General features: G+C 37.4%; 1 protein-coding gene across 1 annotated transcript in view; it reads right to left on the reverse strand.

The window, feature by feature from the left end:
• Positions 1-5,333: 5,333 nt before the first annotated feature.
• Positions 5,334-18,104, reverse strand: part of GPHN (gephyrin) — a gene marked incomplete at its 3' end in the record, with an annotated part of 180,068 nt that continues 167,297 nt past the window's right edge. Inside the window, exons 12-16 of the mRNA XM_010287600.1 lie at positions 16,237-16,292; positions 12,175-12,294; positions 7,842-7,900; positions 7,454-7,607; positions 5,334-5,455 (exon numbers count right to left, since the gene is read on the reverse strand). Coding sequence (XP_010285902.1) covers positions 5,334-5,455; positions 7,454-7,607; positions 7,842-7,900; positions 12,175-12,294; positions 16,237-16,292 — 511 coding nt within the window. The remainder of the gene's footprint in view (positions 5,456-7,453; positions 7,608-7,841; positions 7,901-12,174; positions 12,295-16,236; positions 16,293-18,104) is intronic.

Below are 18,104 nucleotides of genomic sequence, written 5' to 3' on the forward strand. Positions count from 1 at the left end.
AACTTTACACACTTAAATAAACAGTGGATACAAAGAACAACACAGATGAAAAAATCTCGACACAAAAACATCATGATAATTATTAGAGTTCTACAGATCAGATCAGAGATGTAACTCATTTTTATCAATGTTTTCCAAAGAACCTGATAATTTAATAGACTGTCAACAAAGGAAATGAGATTAGAAACCTTTTACATTTGGTCTTGTTATATGACATAACACTCAAAAGTACATTTGAATACCAGTTTTAACTGGACAGTTGTTTCTGCAATTTTTTAGCAAGTGAGTCTGTCATTCAGACAAAGATGTAAGACACAACAGTAAGAACAACATCATAAGGGTTCCTCCTTTTTTTGGTTTTGTATTTGTTTCTTGTGTTTGGAGTAGTTCTGGAAATGGAATGTCTTCCATTTCTATCCAGAGATGTCTGCTTTTCAAACAGCTTGGTTTTTATATGCTAAGAGCACAAATAGAGTAAAATCTTGGCCTGTAGCCAGACATAACTTCAGCTGTATCGCATTTTCCAGGTTCCTTCTCTTCTCCTTTTGATTACTCTTAGGATTTTAACTGTAGCTTTTATCTATGTGGTTTAGACTTGCTGTTTTTAATTTTGAAAATTGAATATTCATTTTGAATATTGAGTCATATATACAATTTATGAGAACGGAAACAAACAATGACAACCCCAGAAATTGTCAAAATGCTCCAAAAAGAAATAAAATACTGGTTTCGGCTGAAGATACAAATATAGGCTGAGACTTGCGTGGCCAGTTCAAAATGTAACTTCACATATGATTAAATACACAAAGGCATTTTTAAAGTGCTCCTAACTAGCCTGCAGACACCCACAGACATTCCACGTGCTTCCCCATCCTTACACATTCTCTGTTGGAATGTGTTTATGTGTATCACAGTCTTGGGCTTTGAGGCAGCTGGACAAGCTATTTTCTTACCTAATCACCTCTGAGTGATTCGTATGCTGAAATGAAATATAGGAATACTTACCTCTGAGTTTGTCTTTGCAAATACTACTCTAAAACAATTTTCATGCTTGAATATTAGCTCTGTAAATATGACTGAGACCCATTACTGCAACAGTAATACTCAACCGTGCTCCCTATTAGCTGCCTCTCAAACTCCATTCAGTGCTTATGGTATACAGCAAGTGACGCTCCCAGTAAAATGCAGTAAAAATTTACTCAATGATGTAAGACCAAAAAGAAATAGAAGAAAAAAAGAAAATAAACCCCAAATGTGAAACAGGGGAAGGGAGAAATACATTACATTGATACTTTTGAAGAAAAAATTACAAGTTTTTAGTTTTCCCTTCTGAAAAGTATTGTTTGCCAATATTTTTACTACATCTTTAGGTATTGAAGGAATATAAAATCTTCTTCTTTTTCACTGTCTAGATACATATTATACATAAAAAATAAACCGCACATATACATGGGCACACACAGACACATATAACCTATGGTTTAACTCCAGTAAACCATATAACAGACACTGAAGCTTGTTCATCTTTTCTATAAACATGCTAACTAAAACATCAAAATTGTACCCTTTGTAAGATCTCTCCGGTAAGTCTCTTGCATTTGTTCAAGTGCCATGGTACTCCATCAAATCAGTCATGTTATTCCAAAAGATACTGAAATATTCACATGGGCAACATTCTCTTAGTAGCTTTATTACAGAATGAAACAATACCATACTTCTTATCAAACTAATACACATTTTCCTTTTGACTGAAACAGAACTGCACATGCATTTTGTTGTAAATATATGGATTGGGCATGCAGGTGTAAGAAGAATGGCAGAAGACTTGTAAGACAGAATCCTGCTATCAGGTGGGGAAGATTGTTGTTTAAGTCAACAGTACTGAATTATTCTTCCAAAACTTACCGCAAAGTACAAAATCACTCTACAATTGGAATCTCATTATTTCTATTCTATGAGGTGAAGTAATGACCTCTGCAGAAATGACTCCCCAAGCATGAAATCAAAAGTTCAAAAAGAACTCTTATTATCTTTCCCAAGGTAATACTATCTCAAGACACAGAGAACTTTTAATACTGAGGATTCAAAAGTATCAGCCTCTCTCATAACTGAAAGAAAAGCTGCAGACACTTGTCTACCTTTGACTGAAATATATGTTTGCTGTCTGATTTTCAGCTAGCATCCAACAAGTAAAAAAGGGTCACAAAACATATTTGTAAAAAATACAGAAAAGTAAAATGTAGCAAAGTAAAAAAATTCTCTTGGGCCTTAAATAGAATCATAGAATAATCTGGGTTGGAGCAGACCTTTAAAAGTCATCTAGTCCACCCCCCTGCAATGAGCAGGGACATCTTCAACTAGATCATCTCACCACAAGAAAGACATTGGGTGCTGGTCGAATTCCAAAGAAGGGTAACAAAGGTGGTGAAGGGTCTAGAGAGCAAGCCTTAGGAGGAGCAGCTGAGGGAACTGGGGTTATTTAGTCTGCAGAAAAGGAGGCTCAGGGGAGACCTTATCACTCTCTACAAGTACCTGAAAGGAGGTTGTAGCAGGGGTTGTTGGTCTCTTTTCCTAAGTAGTAAGTGATAGGACGACAGGAAATGGCCTCAAATTGTGCCAGGGGAGGTTTAGATTGGATATGAGGAAAAACTCCTTCACTGAAAGGGTGGTCAAGCATTGGAACAGGCCGCCCATGGACGTGGTTGAGTCACCATCCCTGGAGGTATTTCAAAGACGTGCAGATGTGGCACTTAGGGACATGGTTTAGTGGTGGACTTGGCAGTGTTAGCTTTACGGTTGGACTCAATGATCTGGAAGGTGTTTCCCAACCTAAATGATTCTATGATACTAAAATCGGTTACGGCTGGACTCAATGATCTTAAAGGTCTTTTTCAACCTAAATGATTGTACGATTCTAAAATTGTTTGCTATTTACTACTGAGTGCTTTCAAGATGAATTATCTTCACAGATACTCCAGGCCTAGGAGGTCATAGAAAAAATTCCTGAAGGCAATGGAATACATAGCTGTAGTTTTGCACGATGACCTTAAGTTAAACTCTCCATGTGATGGTGTTGACTTTACAGCAAATTTGAGACTAATTTGGTTAGGACAAGGCCATAAAGAACAAACAAGCTTTACATTCTTACTTTGCCAGAAGGGCTACCAGAAAGATGTTCAGGGAAAGCATATTTCCATTGGATTAACCCACTGTTAATTATTTCAAAGACGTGCAGATGTGGCACTTAGGGACATGGTTTAGTGGTGGACTTGGCAGTGTTAGCTTTACGGTTGGACTCAATGATCTGGAAGGTGTTTCCCAACCTAAATGATTCTATGATACTAAAATCGGTTACGGCTGGACTCAATGATCTTAAAGGTCTTTTTCAACCTAAATGATTGTACGATTCTAAAATTGTTTGCTATTTACTACTGAGTGCTTTCAAGATGAATTATCTTCACAGATACTCCAGGCCTAGGAGGTCATAGAAAAAATTCCTGAAGGCAATGGAATACATAGCTGTAGTTTTGCACGATGACCTTAAGTTAAACTCTCCATGTGATGGTGTTGACTTTACAGCAAATTTGAGACTAATTTGGTTAGGACAAGGCCATAAAGAACAAACAAGCTTTACATTCTTACTTTGCCAGAAGGGCTACCAGAAAGATGTTCAGGGAAAGCATATTTCCATTGGATTAACCCACTGTTAATGACAGTATGTAAGTTGATGTTAACAGTACTGTTGATGACAGCAGCAGTAACTTTTGGTCATGCAGATGGCAAAAATTTCCACCTCCAATTGTTAGAGAAAAATCCTGCCAACCCTTCTTTTATGTAGAGATGACTATCAGGAGTATAATAGTTTTATCTGAGAACTTTACCACCTGTGTTTGAAAACCTAAAAATGTCCTTATAATATAGATAAAACTCTAGAGAGCCAAGACACTTAGATACCGTTCCTGGAAAGAACAGTCTCATGAGTTTAGACTCTGTTTGCGTGAAATTTCCACTTGAAATTGGAAGCATTGATGGACAGGAGGTTTTTGATATTTATTCCTATTTGGAATAGCAATGGAATCTTGCCACGCCAGAGAACCAAAAAGGATGCCTGGATGCGGTGACAGTACCCAGAAGGGTTTGCTTTCCCTAATAACACAACAACCGCTGCTGTTGCTGTGTGTCACATTCCCTGTATGAATACTTCAAATACGACTGCATTTCCCAGAGCCACGGTTCAGGTTGGTTCACATACTGTAAAACCACGTGGTGGCTGGCCCATTCAGACATTTTCTGTCAAGCTAGTGATGTTTTGTATTGCACTAGGGAAGACTGGTTTTGACACAAGCTGATCCCTAGCGGTAGCCTCATCTCCCTGCTTGGGAATTTTGTCATCACTCAATGTGAAACGTGGGTGCTGAAATTCATTATTTCCTCGCCTCCCCCGCCCCCTTCTGATCTGGTCTCACTTTTAACTACCTACAGGAAGGTACCTTTTTCTCAAACAGGTGGAGGTGAACCTGAACAACTCCCTATCAAACCAAGCCTGTTCAAAGTCTTTGGGGCTCAATAAATTGAGGAAATATGTTGTGCTGAGAAACTCAAGCCATGCATGACAGGCACTGCACAGCCTTGCAAACGACAGAAGACTGAACACTTCAATCACTTCTCCTAGAGCTCTCAACTGAGATATGACTTCACTACCACTGGGAAACAAGGAGCAATCACTGTCAGATGAACGGAAACACTGATCACAGGATGCTACTCCGTGGCAATCAAAGTAGAGACCAGTCAAGGAAAAAAAAAATTATTCTGTAAATTCTTTGACATATTTCTGGAAATGTTGACCAACATCAGCAGTGGGGCCTTCCCCAAAAGACAGTTACTCAGAATCTGGCAAAATTTTATACTCCAAATTAATTTTGGCATGGAAAATAAACTCTGAGAGAAACTTTCCTTCTCCCTTTACTGGGTCAGAAAAAAGTATAGTTGCTGTAGAATTACCTCCTCTTATGTGCATTAAGTATGGTGCTAGTGATGATACTGCAGCAATAAATCCAATTTGCAGCAGCAATAGGTGTTTCAACAAGCAGAAGGCAAAAGAGGATAAATACCATTCAATAAAAAATTTACCAAATTATTCCTCTTAATATTAGAATAGACTTATTTATTTCTCTAATGAAAACGGTAAAATATCTTCTCCAAGATGTGGCCTGTCACAACACTGTGACACTTGCAATAAGTGACATTTTCTCTGGTATTTCTTTTTTCCATGGATGCCATAAAGTGCACCGCATGAATATGAAGTGACATCTTTACTAATGTGTGGTACTTACTTATCTCCCACAATTCCCAAGTTGATTGTTGGATAGCCATGTTCTTGGATTGTAGCTAGGAGAGTTGAACGGTTACTGTCCCGAATCTTTCCTGGCAAGAGGTCATCTTCAGGATTCAGTAGCTATAAAAACAGAAACACTCTCAATCAGTCTCCTTGGAGTACTGTGCCTTTACACAAGTGAGAATTTTCTTCTTCAGACTGGACAGGATATTCTTAGACACCTATCATAAAATATATGTGTAAAGTGATTTAGTGAATTTAAATTAATAATATACATAATGTGCTTGTTTAGTCCAATCCTCCATGTTGCTTAGTTTGTTTCTATTGGTCCACGTCTGCAAAACCGTCTTTCTCCTTATGAGTACCTGGCTTCTAATCTCAAACATTAGAAATCAAAACACAAACTTTAAGTTTCCAAGTTATTCCTTCTATTTACATGGATTTAAGGAACCTCATTGATGTTGCTAATGAGATATAAAGGTATTAAAATTTTTTTGAAGTTCATTGTCTACTTACCAATAAAGATGTTTTTTAAATACAACACTCTCTATTGGAATAACAGACAGAATCTTAAAGCTTGGTTCTTGTATCAATTACTGTTTTGGATGAAAAGCTTTCTCTCAAGATAATATCATGGCAAGTGCCTTACAGGTGTTAAATATTTTGGAAGTTAAACTACAAAACATACATATGTAAACATATATTTTACATATATTAGGAATGCTTTTGTAGGACACTGAAGGACAACACCATATTGACAGGAGGTAAATAATTATTATAATAATAACAACAACAACAATAACAACAATCATAATAATAATAATCATCATCATAATAATGTGCCTGTCAAAATTACAGCAATAGAGTTAGGTAGTAATGTAAGAATAACCTAAAGTGGAGCATGGCTAAATTTTGATGCTTTGCCTAGCAGCTCTATTTCTGTGAAGGTTTCCATAAGATGTTTAAGAAACCCACTGTGCAGGACCTTTTTTAACACGTGATACAAAAGAGAGTGCTCACATCAGTAAATGCTTAATGATATGCAAGAACCTTCAGTCATACAGAAGATACTATTTAGAAAATCATCACCTGTAATCCTTGTAGCTCTTTGGATTTGTTCTTCGGTTAGCGGTGTTTCCTGCACGACACACCCTGTCTACGTTATGAAATCCAGCAAGATTCTGTCCCAGCAAGGCTGGCCTCAGCCACCCAGAGTAACCAGTAGTCACAGAGTAACCTTCACTGGGGTTGTGGAAGTTGTAAGGACACCACCAGATGACAAGATTCAACATATTAAAAGTTTTCAAAATCTTTCAAAATTCAACATATTCAAGTTGTATGAGAATACAGATATTTGGTTTATGTGTGTGTCTGGATTTCAAAAAGTTTGCCTCAAAAGACAGTCAAAATTGTAGGTCAAACTTCATGCTGTCTTTAAACTTCAAACTGACTTAATCTCAATCCAAAAGTTCTTTGCTTTTGCTCTTCCTATTCTCTCTCTGTCCTGCTGCAGGAGGGAATGAGCAAGCATAGTTGCTGGCTGGGGTCAAGCCACAACATACGGAAAATTAGTAAATTAAGTTAATATCAAACCTGATTTTTCTGCAATTAGAAAGTTGGACTGGTGCTCTACCGAGAGGAGATTGTCTGGATTTCAACATGTGCTACTATTAAAAAAAAATTAAGACACAATACTACAGCAAGGCATTTGGTAGCTCTATGCAGTTTTCAAAGACAGGTTATCTGCCATTTGCACCACAGCTACAGAGGAGTGCTGCCCAAAAGAAATTATTCTTCCAGTCATGATTGGCAGTATGAATTACAACCCTGACTATTCCACAGGTCCTCCCTTGCTGGCAGGAGGAAAGCAGCTGGCACATGACTGGATACACTACCAAAATTTTGGCAAAGACCGCATGTGAGACTTGTGAGAGAGCCCTTGAGAGAGAAAACACAAGCAGCTGATTATGGGTTGATCACTCACAAAAAATACCTCACGTCAGCACGAGTTGCAGCTCAAAAAGTGAGTCTACTTGGCAATAGGGTGGAAGTCACTATCCAAAACGCTGTTCCAAATAAGATATATTCAGACCTTGATTCTAAACATACTTTTCTTACCTCATTCCCTGTTGACATGACTGCAACCACTGGAAACTTGTTAACTTCTACTTCGGTTACTCCAACAGTTGCTAAGAGACCAATCTCAGATGGACCCATGTGGGTTCCTTTGGCCAGCACACATTCACCTCTTTTAATGTCATGTCCTATAGGTCTGAAAATCATAGCACAGAAAAAAACGAAAGAAAAACAGAATGAGATTGAAAGTATCTTTCCTTGATTGGTCCTGCTCCAGGTGAGGAGTGTCAAGGGATGTTCATTAGTCAGATTGTCAAAATGTCAACATTACTTCTGGCAGTACTAATTTTTTAAATTACTATGAAAATCACCAGCCCTTCTACTCCTTACAGAGACGCTTTACTGTTTATAAAGTAGGCTGTTTACAGACCTGATATCTTGGCCTGGTCGCGCCTGCACCAGGATTCGAACTTCTAGTTCTTCAGTGCCCTACAAAAACAGGGAGATCAAATATGGTCAGCTGGGCTATTCAAAGAAGATAATCAGCTTTAATTTCTCAGAACTCTACACAGCTTGCAGTACTCATTACACTGAGACCTTATGGTTTAAGCATCATCATTGTTCTCCTGATCTGTGTCAAGATTGTAACACGTGTGCTAAAACGGAACAGTTTTCTAAGGAATTCTCTCTTTGATGAGCTCACCAGGGAAAGACCAGCACTGAATACACAGTTTTATCTTCCTTTTTTTATGATTCCCATGTTTATATATCTTTCCTATGTTACATCCTATGTTTGTCTGTTAATCTGGTATACCGAGTAGATTCTTTCTACTCCTCTCAGACAACTTGATCTGCTCGAACAATTTCAAAGATGGCATTTCAAAAGAGCATTAGTCTGACAGACAATATGCCACTACCTCTGCAGAAAGGTCGAAAAAGCTATATGCTCTAGCTGTTTCCAGATTTTCATGTAGATTTCTATAGCGGAATCTCACACTTGAGAGCTTTGTACAAATCAGAAAGAGGCTTATTCATCATACTTACTTATTGTGAACAAGAGACAGTGGCCTGAAAAGTCTGATGCCTACTTTAGTATTTAATTCTTCAGAATTTCAATAGTTTGGCAATTAATTCAATGCCAATAAATGGCACGTGACCTATATTGTTAATATTTAATTTATAAGCCCTGCAAGTGGGTTGATGATATATACACTCAGCTTCGAGACAGTGCCAGCCTATCAGTAGCACTACATCTACTCTTGCTTAGACTGGAACAGATTTTGTTTTTGCATTACCATGTAGTTCTTCAAACTTTAAGTGTCTCAAAGTTATGAATCAGACACTAATATTAAAAGACAAACAACACATGTCATTGTCATTTGGAATTTTTACAGGAACGATAGTGTTCTATGGGACACTGGACTTGACTCTTTTCTTAAAGGGGATATGGACTGCATTTTCTGAGTTCAAACTAACTGCTTTAAACTAAAGGCCCCCAAGTTAAAGTTAATGAATGTGTTGCTACAGATTGTGATTCTGTTTACCTACTGTGAAAATGGATAAATTTAAACCCCAGAAAACCAGGAAATGACTAACAAAAACATCAACCCTGAAAAAACTGATTTCTTACTTTACCACAGTATTTTCAAAATATGCTTTTAATACAAATTCTGTTTCATTTATACCTTGTATATATTCTTGTATAAGAGAAAAGACTATTTTTGGTTGCTAGTGTACAAACTGTCTGTGCTGGTGCCCAAGATGTCCTTTTATCTCCCTTATCCCCATCTGAAGCTCTAAAAGACACTTCAGGCTTGTGATGAAAATCTGGGGCAACAGTGTGCCTAAGAATTGTTTTATTTTTATGACACTCTGGAGTCATAAAGATTTGAATTTTTTGGTCATGAAGATTTGAATTTTCCATATCTTTGATAACATTTAAAGATAGCTAGGAAGTTTCTAGAGAATCAAGAAGAGTGCCAATGATACACCTGAGTAATAGAAAAGGTCCTATTTAGGGCTCCTGGATTAGGGAAAACAAGAAAAAAAAAGGCTTTTCAGGAATTTAGTAATCCCAGGTTTGAAAAGCACTGTGGAAAGTGTGACTGCGGACAACATGGTTATGTGCAGAGATTTTTATTTATGGAATTGATGGATATCCCAGAATGCTTTAGGAATACAAGATAATTCAAGGTGGCTAGAGGTAGGTGTTGCAGGAGGTACGGCATTATGCTGAGAACATCTTCCATTTGGTGCGTATTAGGCAGCGTTCTTCTTGCTGTGTATTAATATAAGATGAACTGTGTCTGGGTGGTTTATTCTGATGGTGGTTAACAGCCAATATCCATACTGACATACTGATGCTCAGTCTTGATGTTGGATCTAACTCTTGTTTTGGCTGGTCACATTAACCTCCTTTTCCCTTCAAGGTGACATAAAAACTCAAAATGAAAAAGGTGTAGACATGTTTTTGCAAGGATTTTTCTCAATGACTGTGCATTTGGCAAGCTGATGAGAATTTTTCTTCCTGCTGGATAGATTTAATTCCTTTCAGGCCTGTGACTTCTACAGTCTATTGGGGAATGCTTGCTATGATATTTAAGTACTGTTACACAACTGGAGGTCAAGGAGCTCCTTGTAAAAGTACTTTCTGTCTTTTCAGAAGAACATTTTTCAGATGTTAGAGATTTCATTTCAGTTAAATCCCAGCCCTGAAGGAGTTCTTAACACTAAAAAGAAAAATATTCTTGAAATATGTAGCCACTCAGGTGTGAAAAAGGAGAGAAAAATAACATATTAATTAAACTACACTAATTATTTATGTACAGGATTAGCAGAGTGGCATATTCAAGGACAAGTAGAAACTGAAGAGTTCTACCTCACACTTATAGGCAGGAAAAGAAAGCTGAAGGTGGCTTCAGAGTTTAAGCACATAGTCAGATAATCTGTTCTCAACATGCAGAGGAGAACATGCACTGAAAAAGTGGAATCCAGGAAGACATTCGTCCAAAGAAGTAGAAAATAACAGGTTACCATGTATGTTGCTCTGCAATTTGATAGTCCTCTCATGATGAGGTGGGCAATGGCCACAGAAAATTTGCTCAGTAAGGTTAATGCAATGATTAACAAGCAGTGAAGGCAACGGTGTATTTTACAGGAAGATATAATCTACACGTACACTTCTGTAACCTCAAAGCAGGACTGACTCAATAAATTGTTAGGAAGAAGGTGAGCCTAGACAACTTGCTGACTTCATCAGATGTAAAAACTCTATGCATTTACAGTAATAAGGCAAGAGAAAGGATCATGAGACTATGTTTCAGTTTTTGCTCTCTTCATCAGCTTTGAACACTAGAATTCCTCTGCTTACGCCCCAACTGCAGTTGCAATGCTAGCATAGAGCTACGGTGAAGTGGAACAGCTTGTAAGAACAGCTGCAGAGCAGCAAAGGCTGATTTGAGCAGAGAACCGTGCATACACTTCGTTCCAAAACTGAACTTGGAAGTTGTGTTAGTAAGAGACGTTATCTTCTTGTCTTATAATCTGTCAGATGATGGCAAACTGGTGATGGTGTCCTGAAATCACAGCTGAGTAAATGAAGGTAATGATTCAGAAGGAATTCTCTGAACACAAAGGAAGTCTAGGATGGACTGTTTGGGATACAGTTGTCTACAGACAACTCCTTGTACTTCAACAAAAAACACATTTTACTTTAAGACAACTGTATGTACAGAATTTAGTGCTACAGCACTCATTTTTTCTGTGATGTTTTGCAGCATCGGTAGCGTAGAGCACTAATATGATTTATAGGTATGCTGGAAAATCTGTTCAAACAAACAGACTTAAGACTACATTCTGGGGGAATTATGCACCTTATTCATTTCCTGGTTTTCAAGAGGTCTTAAATTCAGTAACTTTCTCATTTTAAAGGAGCATAGAGGTCTATTGAAGAAACTTAGTTATGGTTTAAAAAAATCTGGGGGGCACTTTACTTCCCCTGTTACACAATAAAAGCCCTTATTCTAAACATATGCATTTATTGTAAGGTATGTGCATAAGACATATTCTCCAAAATCCACCAAATTCACCTTTGCTGAAATGAGACCTACTCTGATAACACAGAACAGTCATCCCATGGATTTTGCAGCACTTAAAATAGTTCACTTTCCCACAGAAAATCATACTCAGCTTTAAATACATCAGCGGTAATTCGGTACTGTAGTATTTCAATGCATTATTCTGGGATCAATATGCATTTTAAAAAACTTTTCCCCTTCATACTTGGTGAGCTTAGGAGAACTTTTAAAGTCCTCATCTTGCTGAGTTTCAGGATGATCCTGAAATATAAAGAAGATTGCCCTACTGCTAAATGTGAACTCAGTAGAAAAAAAGGAAATATAATGTCAGATTGCCACTAGTCTGTATATTAAAATGTGAATACACTAGGCATTCAAATTAGACTGTAATTATGGATCTCCAGGAGGCATTTGCCTTTCACTCAAATCATGCTCCCAAATACTGTGGTGTCAGCATTCAACAACTGTGATGAAAAATCAGTGTCAGGACAGGTAGGTCTGTGGTACTGTTATTACAGCCTGAAAAAGCGAGTAGAATTGCCAGTAGGAACTAATATGAAAATCCTCAAACTCCTGAGATTAACGGAAGAGCTCTTCTGTAGGGCTATCTTCCATATTTACAGGATTGTATCATGGGCCATTTTCTACTGCATCCAAAAGAAAAATGAGTTTTAACATGTGACTCACATCATCTGATTCCCTGATGAGCTCTGTATCTTCCACTTGCACCACTGCATCAGCACCACATGGAATTGGAGCACCAGTTGTAACGCGCATTACCTGACCAGGCATCACAGTCTGAGTTGGCTGGAAAATAATCGAACAAAAATTAATTTACTTTTGAAAAGGAAAATCTCCAACCATTTGAACTTTATGGAAGTAATCTGAAAGACTACAATTCTTATTTGTGGCATGACTCTTGATATACTGCTAGTGATATCAACAGGTATAAACTCCAATGTACTTACAGATTATTAGGTCATTGCTTCAGATCTGGCTTTTTTATATGGTCACAGACTAGGTGGCTTCAGATTTTTCCCCTTAGATTTCTATCACAAGAACAACTTTCAGAAGAAGCAATATACTGATACCCTTTGGCTCAGAAAAGTAACTGGCTCAGAAATATAAATGTTAGATGGTGACCTTCTAGAACCCTACATGAGCAAAAATCTAGTAGTCCTCTGTATGTAAATATTTTTGCAGAGTACTGTGGTCCCCAGGGTTGAAACTGCTTTGGTTTGGTTGTTTTTTGTTCTGTTTTACCAGCACACCGTACATAGGAAACCAGCAGTTTGTACGTAAAGTAATGTAACCAGCTGCTTCACGTTTAAGCAGATTTCCTCATACTGAGAGACAGCTCAACACTAGCTCACATAGAATACCTATCTTTGTGAGGGCCAGTTTAGCAAAGCCTAAACCCGATAATATTCTACAATTATGTGAAGTCATAGCACATAACAAAGTTTCAGCAGAAGCAATACAAAGAATAAAACAATATCAGAACAACACGATAAAACAAATGACATCGTTTTAATAAAATTTCTCACCAGGCAGCCTATTTTAATACACATTTTTCAAAATCCAGAGTAAAATTGTCTTTAGTGAAAATTTTTAAAGGAAAAATGTATTCTATAGAAAAATTCTCTCATTTAAAAAGCATTTTTTGGGCCTCAAGAACCACAAAGAATACAAAATGTCTAGGACTCTGCCAGAAATAGATGCCTATGGTGATAAAATGTGCTGTTACTATCCATGCTTTTGGAGTTTATTACTAGAGGAGTTAATTTTTTGAGGTGTAATGATATGAAATATTTAAACAAATTTATGATACAATAACAATTGCTTTTAGAATTGGTTGCTCATATATTTTACTTTTTGTCCTTTGAGAACGTGATGAAATTAACTTTACGAACAAAAATCAACCATCAGATTTGTGTGTGTGAATCTCCAGGGCTGTGTTCTTCTGTGCTAGAGACTATGAAGATAAAGAAATGATTCCTTCTCAGAAAGGATATTTATGTACAACAGAAGCTCTTTCAAAGGCCCCTGAGGTCTCCCAATTACCTGGAATAGGGAGGTACTGGGTTCTGTCCCTTGCCTTCATCACTGATAATCTAATTAACGTTAGTCACTGAATGAAAACCATAAATAATGTATTGAGCACAGCGCCCATCTCAGGCACTTTCTTTTGCACATGATTACACCTTTCCTGCACGATTTACAATCGCCCATGCTCCTTTCTATAAAAAGGCCCAAGGTAATGGAAAGGTACAAAATGTCTGTTTTCCATCCTATATTATAGCTAGTTAGTCACAGTGCCTCTTACAAACGTCTTTAGAAAGTCTTCGAGGAAATGCTAAACTCCAGCTATGCAAGTCTACAGAAGGAACATCAGTGCTCCCCATGGCTGAGTTTTTCACACAGAGGCCATGGGGGGATGGCTCGTGACTAGTACTCTCAAATGTGCCCTAATCTCCCCAAAGCAGGGTAGTGTCTGAAAGTTTTCCTCAATATAAAATAAAAAATGGTTGTTAACACAAACACGACAATTTGGAAATGGAGATCAGAAAATAATACACAATTTACAAATTGATACAGAAATGTCCAACTTGGCTATATGGCCTCTCTGCAATTCTCAGTCCCATTTTCTTCCCCTCTACGTGGCATTTACATAACCTTCTTCCCTGCAGGAGGAACCAAATCTAAACCTATTTTGAACTCCCTGCTGTGAATCATTCTGTTAATTGGTCTGTAACATGAAAAGCAGAATGTTGCTGCTGAGAGTGACTGAAGGGTGAAATGAGACTGAGGAGCCTTCCAAGGCTATAAATAATTTCTTGGGAAGGAGATGAACCTGAAGATGTGTTGGATCAAGAAAAAAAAAAAACAACTTTGACCAATTATTCAGAGGTCAACAGCCTCATTTTTCTAACTCGCCATTTGTATTTCCAGAATTATTCTCTCTCTATATGCCTCCTCCCAGCCAATTTTTGTTCCTTGCCAGAGAGGTTTCCCATTCCCATTAATCTGGAAGGACAGACTGTCCCTGCAGAGAGACATTTGTGGGCTCTTGAATTTTGTAGGAGGGAAGCAAGATCCCATTTGACCTTTTATCTTTTGTACAAACCTGCTGAACTGATTCACACTGAAAAACTTTCACACTGAAACTCTTAAGACCTGTGGGCAGTCCTCCCTGTTAGACACAGCTTCAACAATACTGTTTTTAAGCACTGCTGTGCTGTGATTTCTTTTAACTAGCAAAATGATAACATTGATGACAGGTGAATAATGATAGGAGTGATAATTCAGCAGGTTGCTCTGCTGGATCTTGCTATTTTATAGTGACCATAAAAAGGGCTGTAGAAATAGTTGTCAGTCTTCTGGATTCAGGACTAATGCTTGAAAATGCAGACAGAAAGGATAAAAATCCAAGGCAGGTGAAATTAATTAGTGTTACTTTTTTTAGTATTTATAGTAATTTTACATATTGTGTATAACAGATTCATTAATCGAAGTTCACGTGAATATCAGTATTGAGAAGTTGTCTATTATACCAAAGTATAATTCATGATGATGGATGGGAACTACAGCAAAAATTATTTTCATAGTTCTCTGCATCTATCATGATTAGCTAAATTAAATGTCTACTATACATTTAGAGGCAGTTCAATACCATTTTTTAAAAAATGGAACAATCTTGCAGCTGGTAAGAGTTCTAAAACCTGAAACAACTTTTGAAAGGCATCTATTTTATTCAAGACTTTTTTGTATGTAGCAGTCAGAATGGCCACATTGTAAAATCCTCATTAAAACCGATCAATCCTCTGTTTTGGCTGTTACTTACTCCATTTCTGCATCATTTCACATACGGTACACAGAATTACAACCTGGGACTTGAAATACCTGGATAAACATTTTGGATTAACCCATGCTCTCCTGAAAAGAAGGTAGCATGTACAATTAAATTGACAGAATAAAAAAAGTGGTTGAACGCAACTGATTTTTTTCCTATCACCCCATTATTAGTACAGGAACTTTATCAAACATACTTGAGTTTGAAAGCAAATCCCAAGTAGTGTCCATTCATGAATATTTATACAGCACAGCAGGTCACGAATGGGTGCTGCCCCGACTTGCTCTTAAACTCAATCCACGTATTTGCTAAGCTGCACACTCTCTTGATTTAATAAACAGAAAAGGAGCAATACCTTAAACTAGGCTGCTGCCAGGCTTCCTCAAGATTGTTCTGGTCATTACCTACCTTTAAAGGCTTAATACAAAATCCTTAACATCTTGTTTTGCAGGTATCAGTGTGAAATATGCAAGCAGTTTGTGGAAACAGTTACTGGGCTCACATCCCTTTTAAAATCTGCCAGCAAGAAGGGGTTAAACCTTGCTTTTCTCTGTTTATGAATTGTAATGCCACTCGAAACCTTACGTCCTCTAACATTGTACTAGGGCAGAGCATTACTGTATGTACTCCCATCGGACATATCAGCACAATGTGCTGAAGTATTTTGGGATATCCTTGTTAGATCCTTACGTAACCATATGACCTCACAGACATGATCTGAAATCATGTCCCAAGGCACATAGCAGGAGGCTAGGTACAGCTGTGTCCTACTTCACGCCACCTCCACGTATATTGAGTTTTGGAGCACTAGCAAGGCTTGTAAAAATACAAAGGAATACCTTACAAAAGAAAAAGGCATTTGGGAAAAAAAAAAAGAGAAAAGAAATTATGCTCACCTGCTCACCAGCCTGGGATTCCCCTATGATGAATCGATCTCCTGGGCCATCAGCAGCTGTTAAGATGGACAATACAAACGATAAAGGCTGAACCAAAGCAAATGATGGCATTAGAAATTAAAAACAGGAAAACCAAAGAATGATCTAAGATTCAGTTCTTCAGCGTCACCATGACAGAAGTTATAGACATTTTGCAAATTTTTTACATTTTGTGTCCTTTTAAGTTGTGTTTATTTTGAAAATCACAGGTTCTATAGCACTTCTAACTGAAAATTTCTGGGCTATAGGGGATCAAGTAAAAGGAGATTAGGAGGAATTACATTAATAACAAAGATTTAAGAGTGTTCATGAGATTATTTTTATAAACATGTCCACCATGAGCAAACTTTTTCCATGTGAAACTAACACAGGGGAACCACATATTTTGTAAGTGTATTGTATGTCTGTTTTCTAGACAACAATGGAATATTGACATTTCTAGATTCTATCTCTGCCTTTAGAGGAAAATAGGGACAAATGCAGTGGTTACAGACTGTGTAGATAACCATACAGGTTTGGCATTTTCTGAAGAGCACTAGGGCTAAGATAATGCAGCTTGGGCTGCTACATTAGAAGTCTGGGTTCTGTTCCTTTTGGTAACTTCAAGAGGTAGCACTGAACTAGTTACCTCATACCTTTCAATGAAGCCATCCCGATAATTAAAAGTGGGAGATCATTTATTTAACAAACTGAAAGTCTCCAGGACTTCTAATTTAGCCAAATCTGTATTTTTACATGGTCAACACAGGCACCGTCCCTAACAAAGTTTAAGCTTCTGCCTTCCTCAAACGTCTTTCGGCAAGTTGCATTATAGGTATTATAGGCTCTATCATGGTGTAAAGCATGTATGGAGCACAAGCAACTCTGCCTGTCCAAGCACAGCAGGCATGCTGTCAAGAGTGTTCAGACACACTGGGTTCATAGAATTACGTTTAAATATGTTTTTTTATTAATTTTACATCTGTGACTGTCAAATGTTGATTTCCCAGAGATGAAGTCTAATCAGTGACAACCTTTATCTTAATACCTTCTGTTTTATTTCAAAAACCCTGAATATACAGCTAGATAACCTTACTGTATTGAGAAGAATTGCTTTCAGGAAGGATGCCCATTCAGTCTGTGTAACTATTTATCACATTTGTACTCATGTATCAGCTGCAACTCTGCAGATGATGATCTATAGTGCTTCGGTTTGAAGACTAATGATTAACTTTAAAAGCCCATCAAACAGCCTAACCTATGAGCTTTAGAACAAACTCTAAAATAAGAAAGTGGAAAAGGACTCTTCAACTACTTGTCTTTGAATAATGCATATAATACTACTGAATACAGTTGTCAGACCTTCACTGAAAAAAAAGCACTGTGATGATCCCCCAAAAGAAGAGAAAAAATTCCCTAATAGCTAAATTATTTTAAACCTGATAAAACGCTTCTGAATTAGATTTTATTCCCCCATTAATAATGATATGGAGACAAAATTTATAAGTGATGTACAACAGCTGTAGCTTCAAAAAGTGGAAAAAGTTTTGGGCAGATGGGTTTATGCAACTGAAAGCTAATCCCTTATTTTTTTGTAAAAAAAATCTGTTAATATAATCAATATTATTTCTGTCTACAAGCTTTGTTTCTCATATCCTGAGATAACACGTCTACAAGAACAATAAGATATAAGGTAAACTACCAGTATTTCTCTGGCTACATCTGCACTCCCTTGCCACTATTACTGGTCATTTTGGTCAACCTGTCTCTCACACACATAGATGACAGACAGCGGCGATCAAAGTTGTCTTATAGACCTGGAATTTTATTTTTATATCAAATCCATGGGG

The sequence above is a fragment of the Phaethon lepturus genome, unplaced genomic scaffold, assembly GCF_000687285.1.
Source record: "Phaethon lepturus isolate BGI_N335 unplaced genomic scaffold, ASM68728v1 scaffold875, whole genome shotgun sequence".
Lineage (NCBI taxonomy): Eukaryota > Metazoa > Chordata > Aves > Phaethontiformes > Phaethontidae > Phaethon > Phaethon lepturus.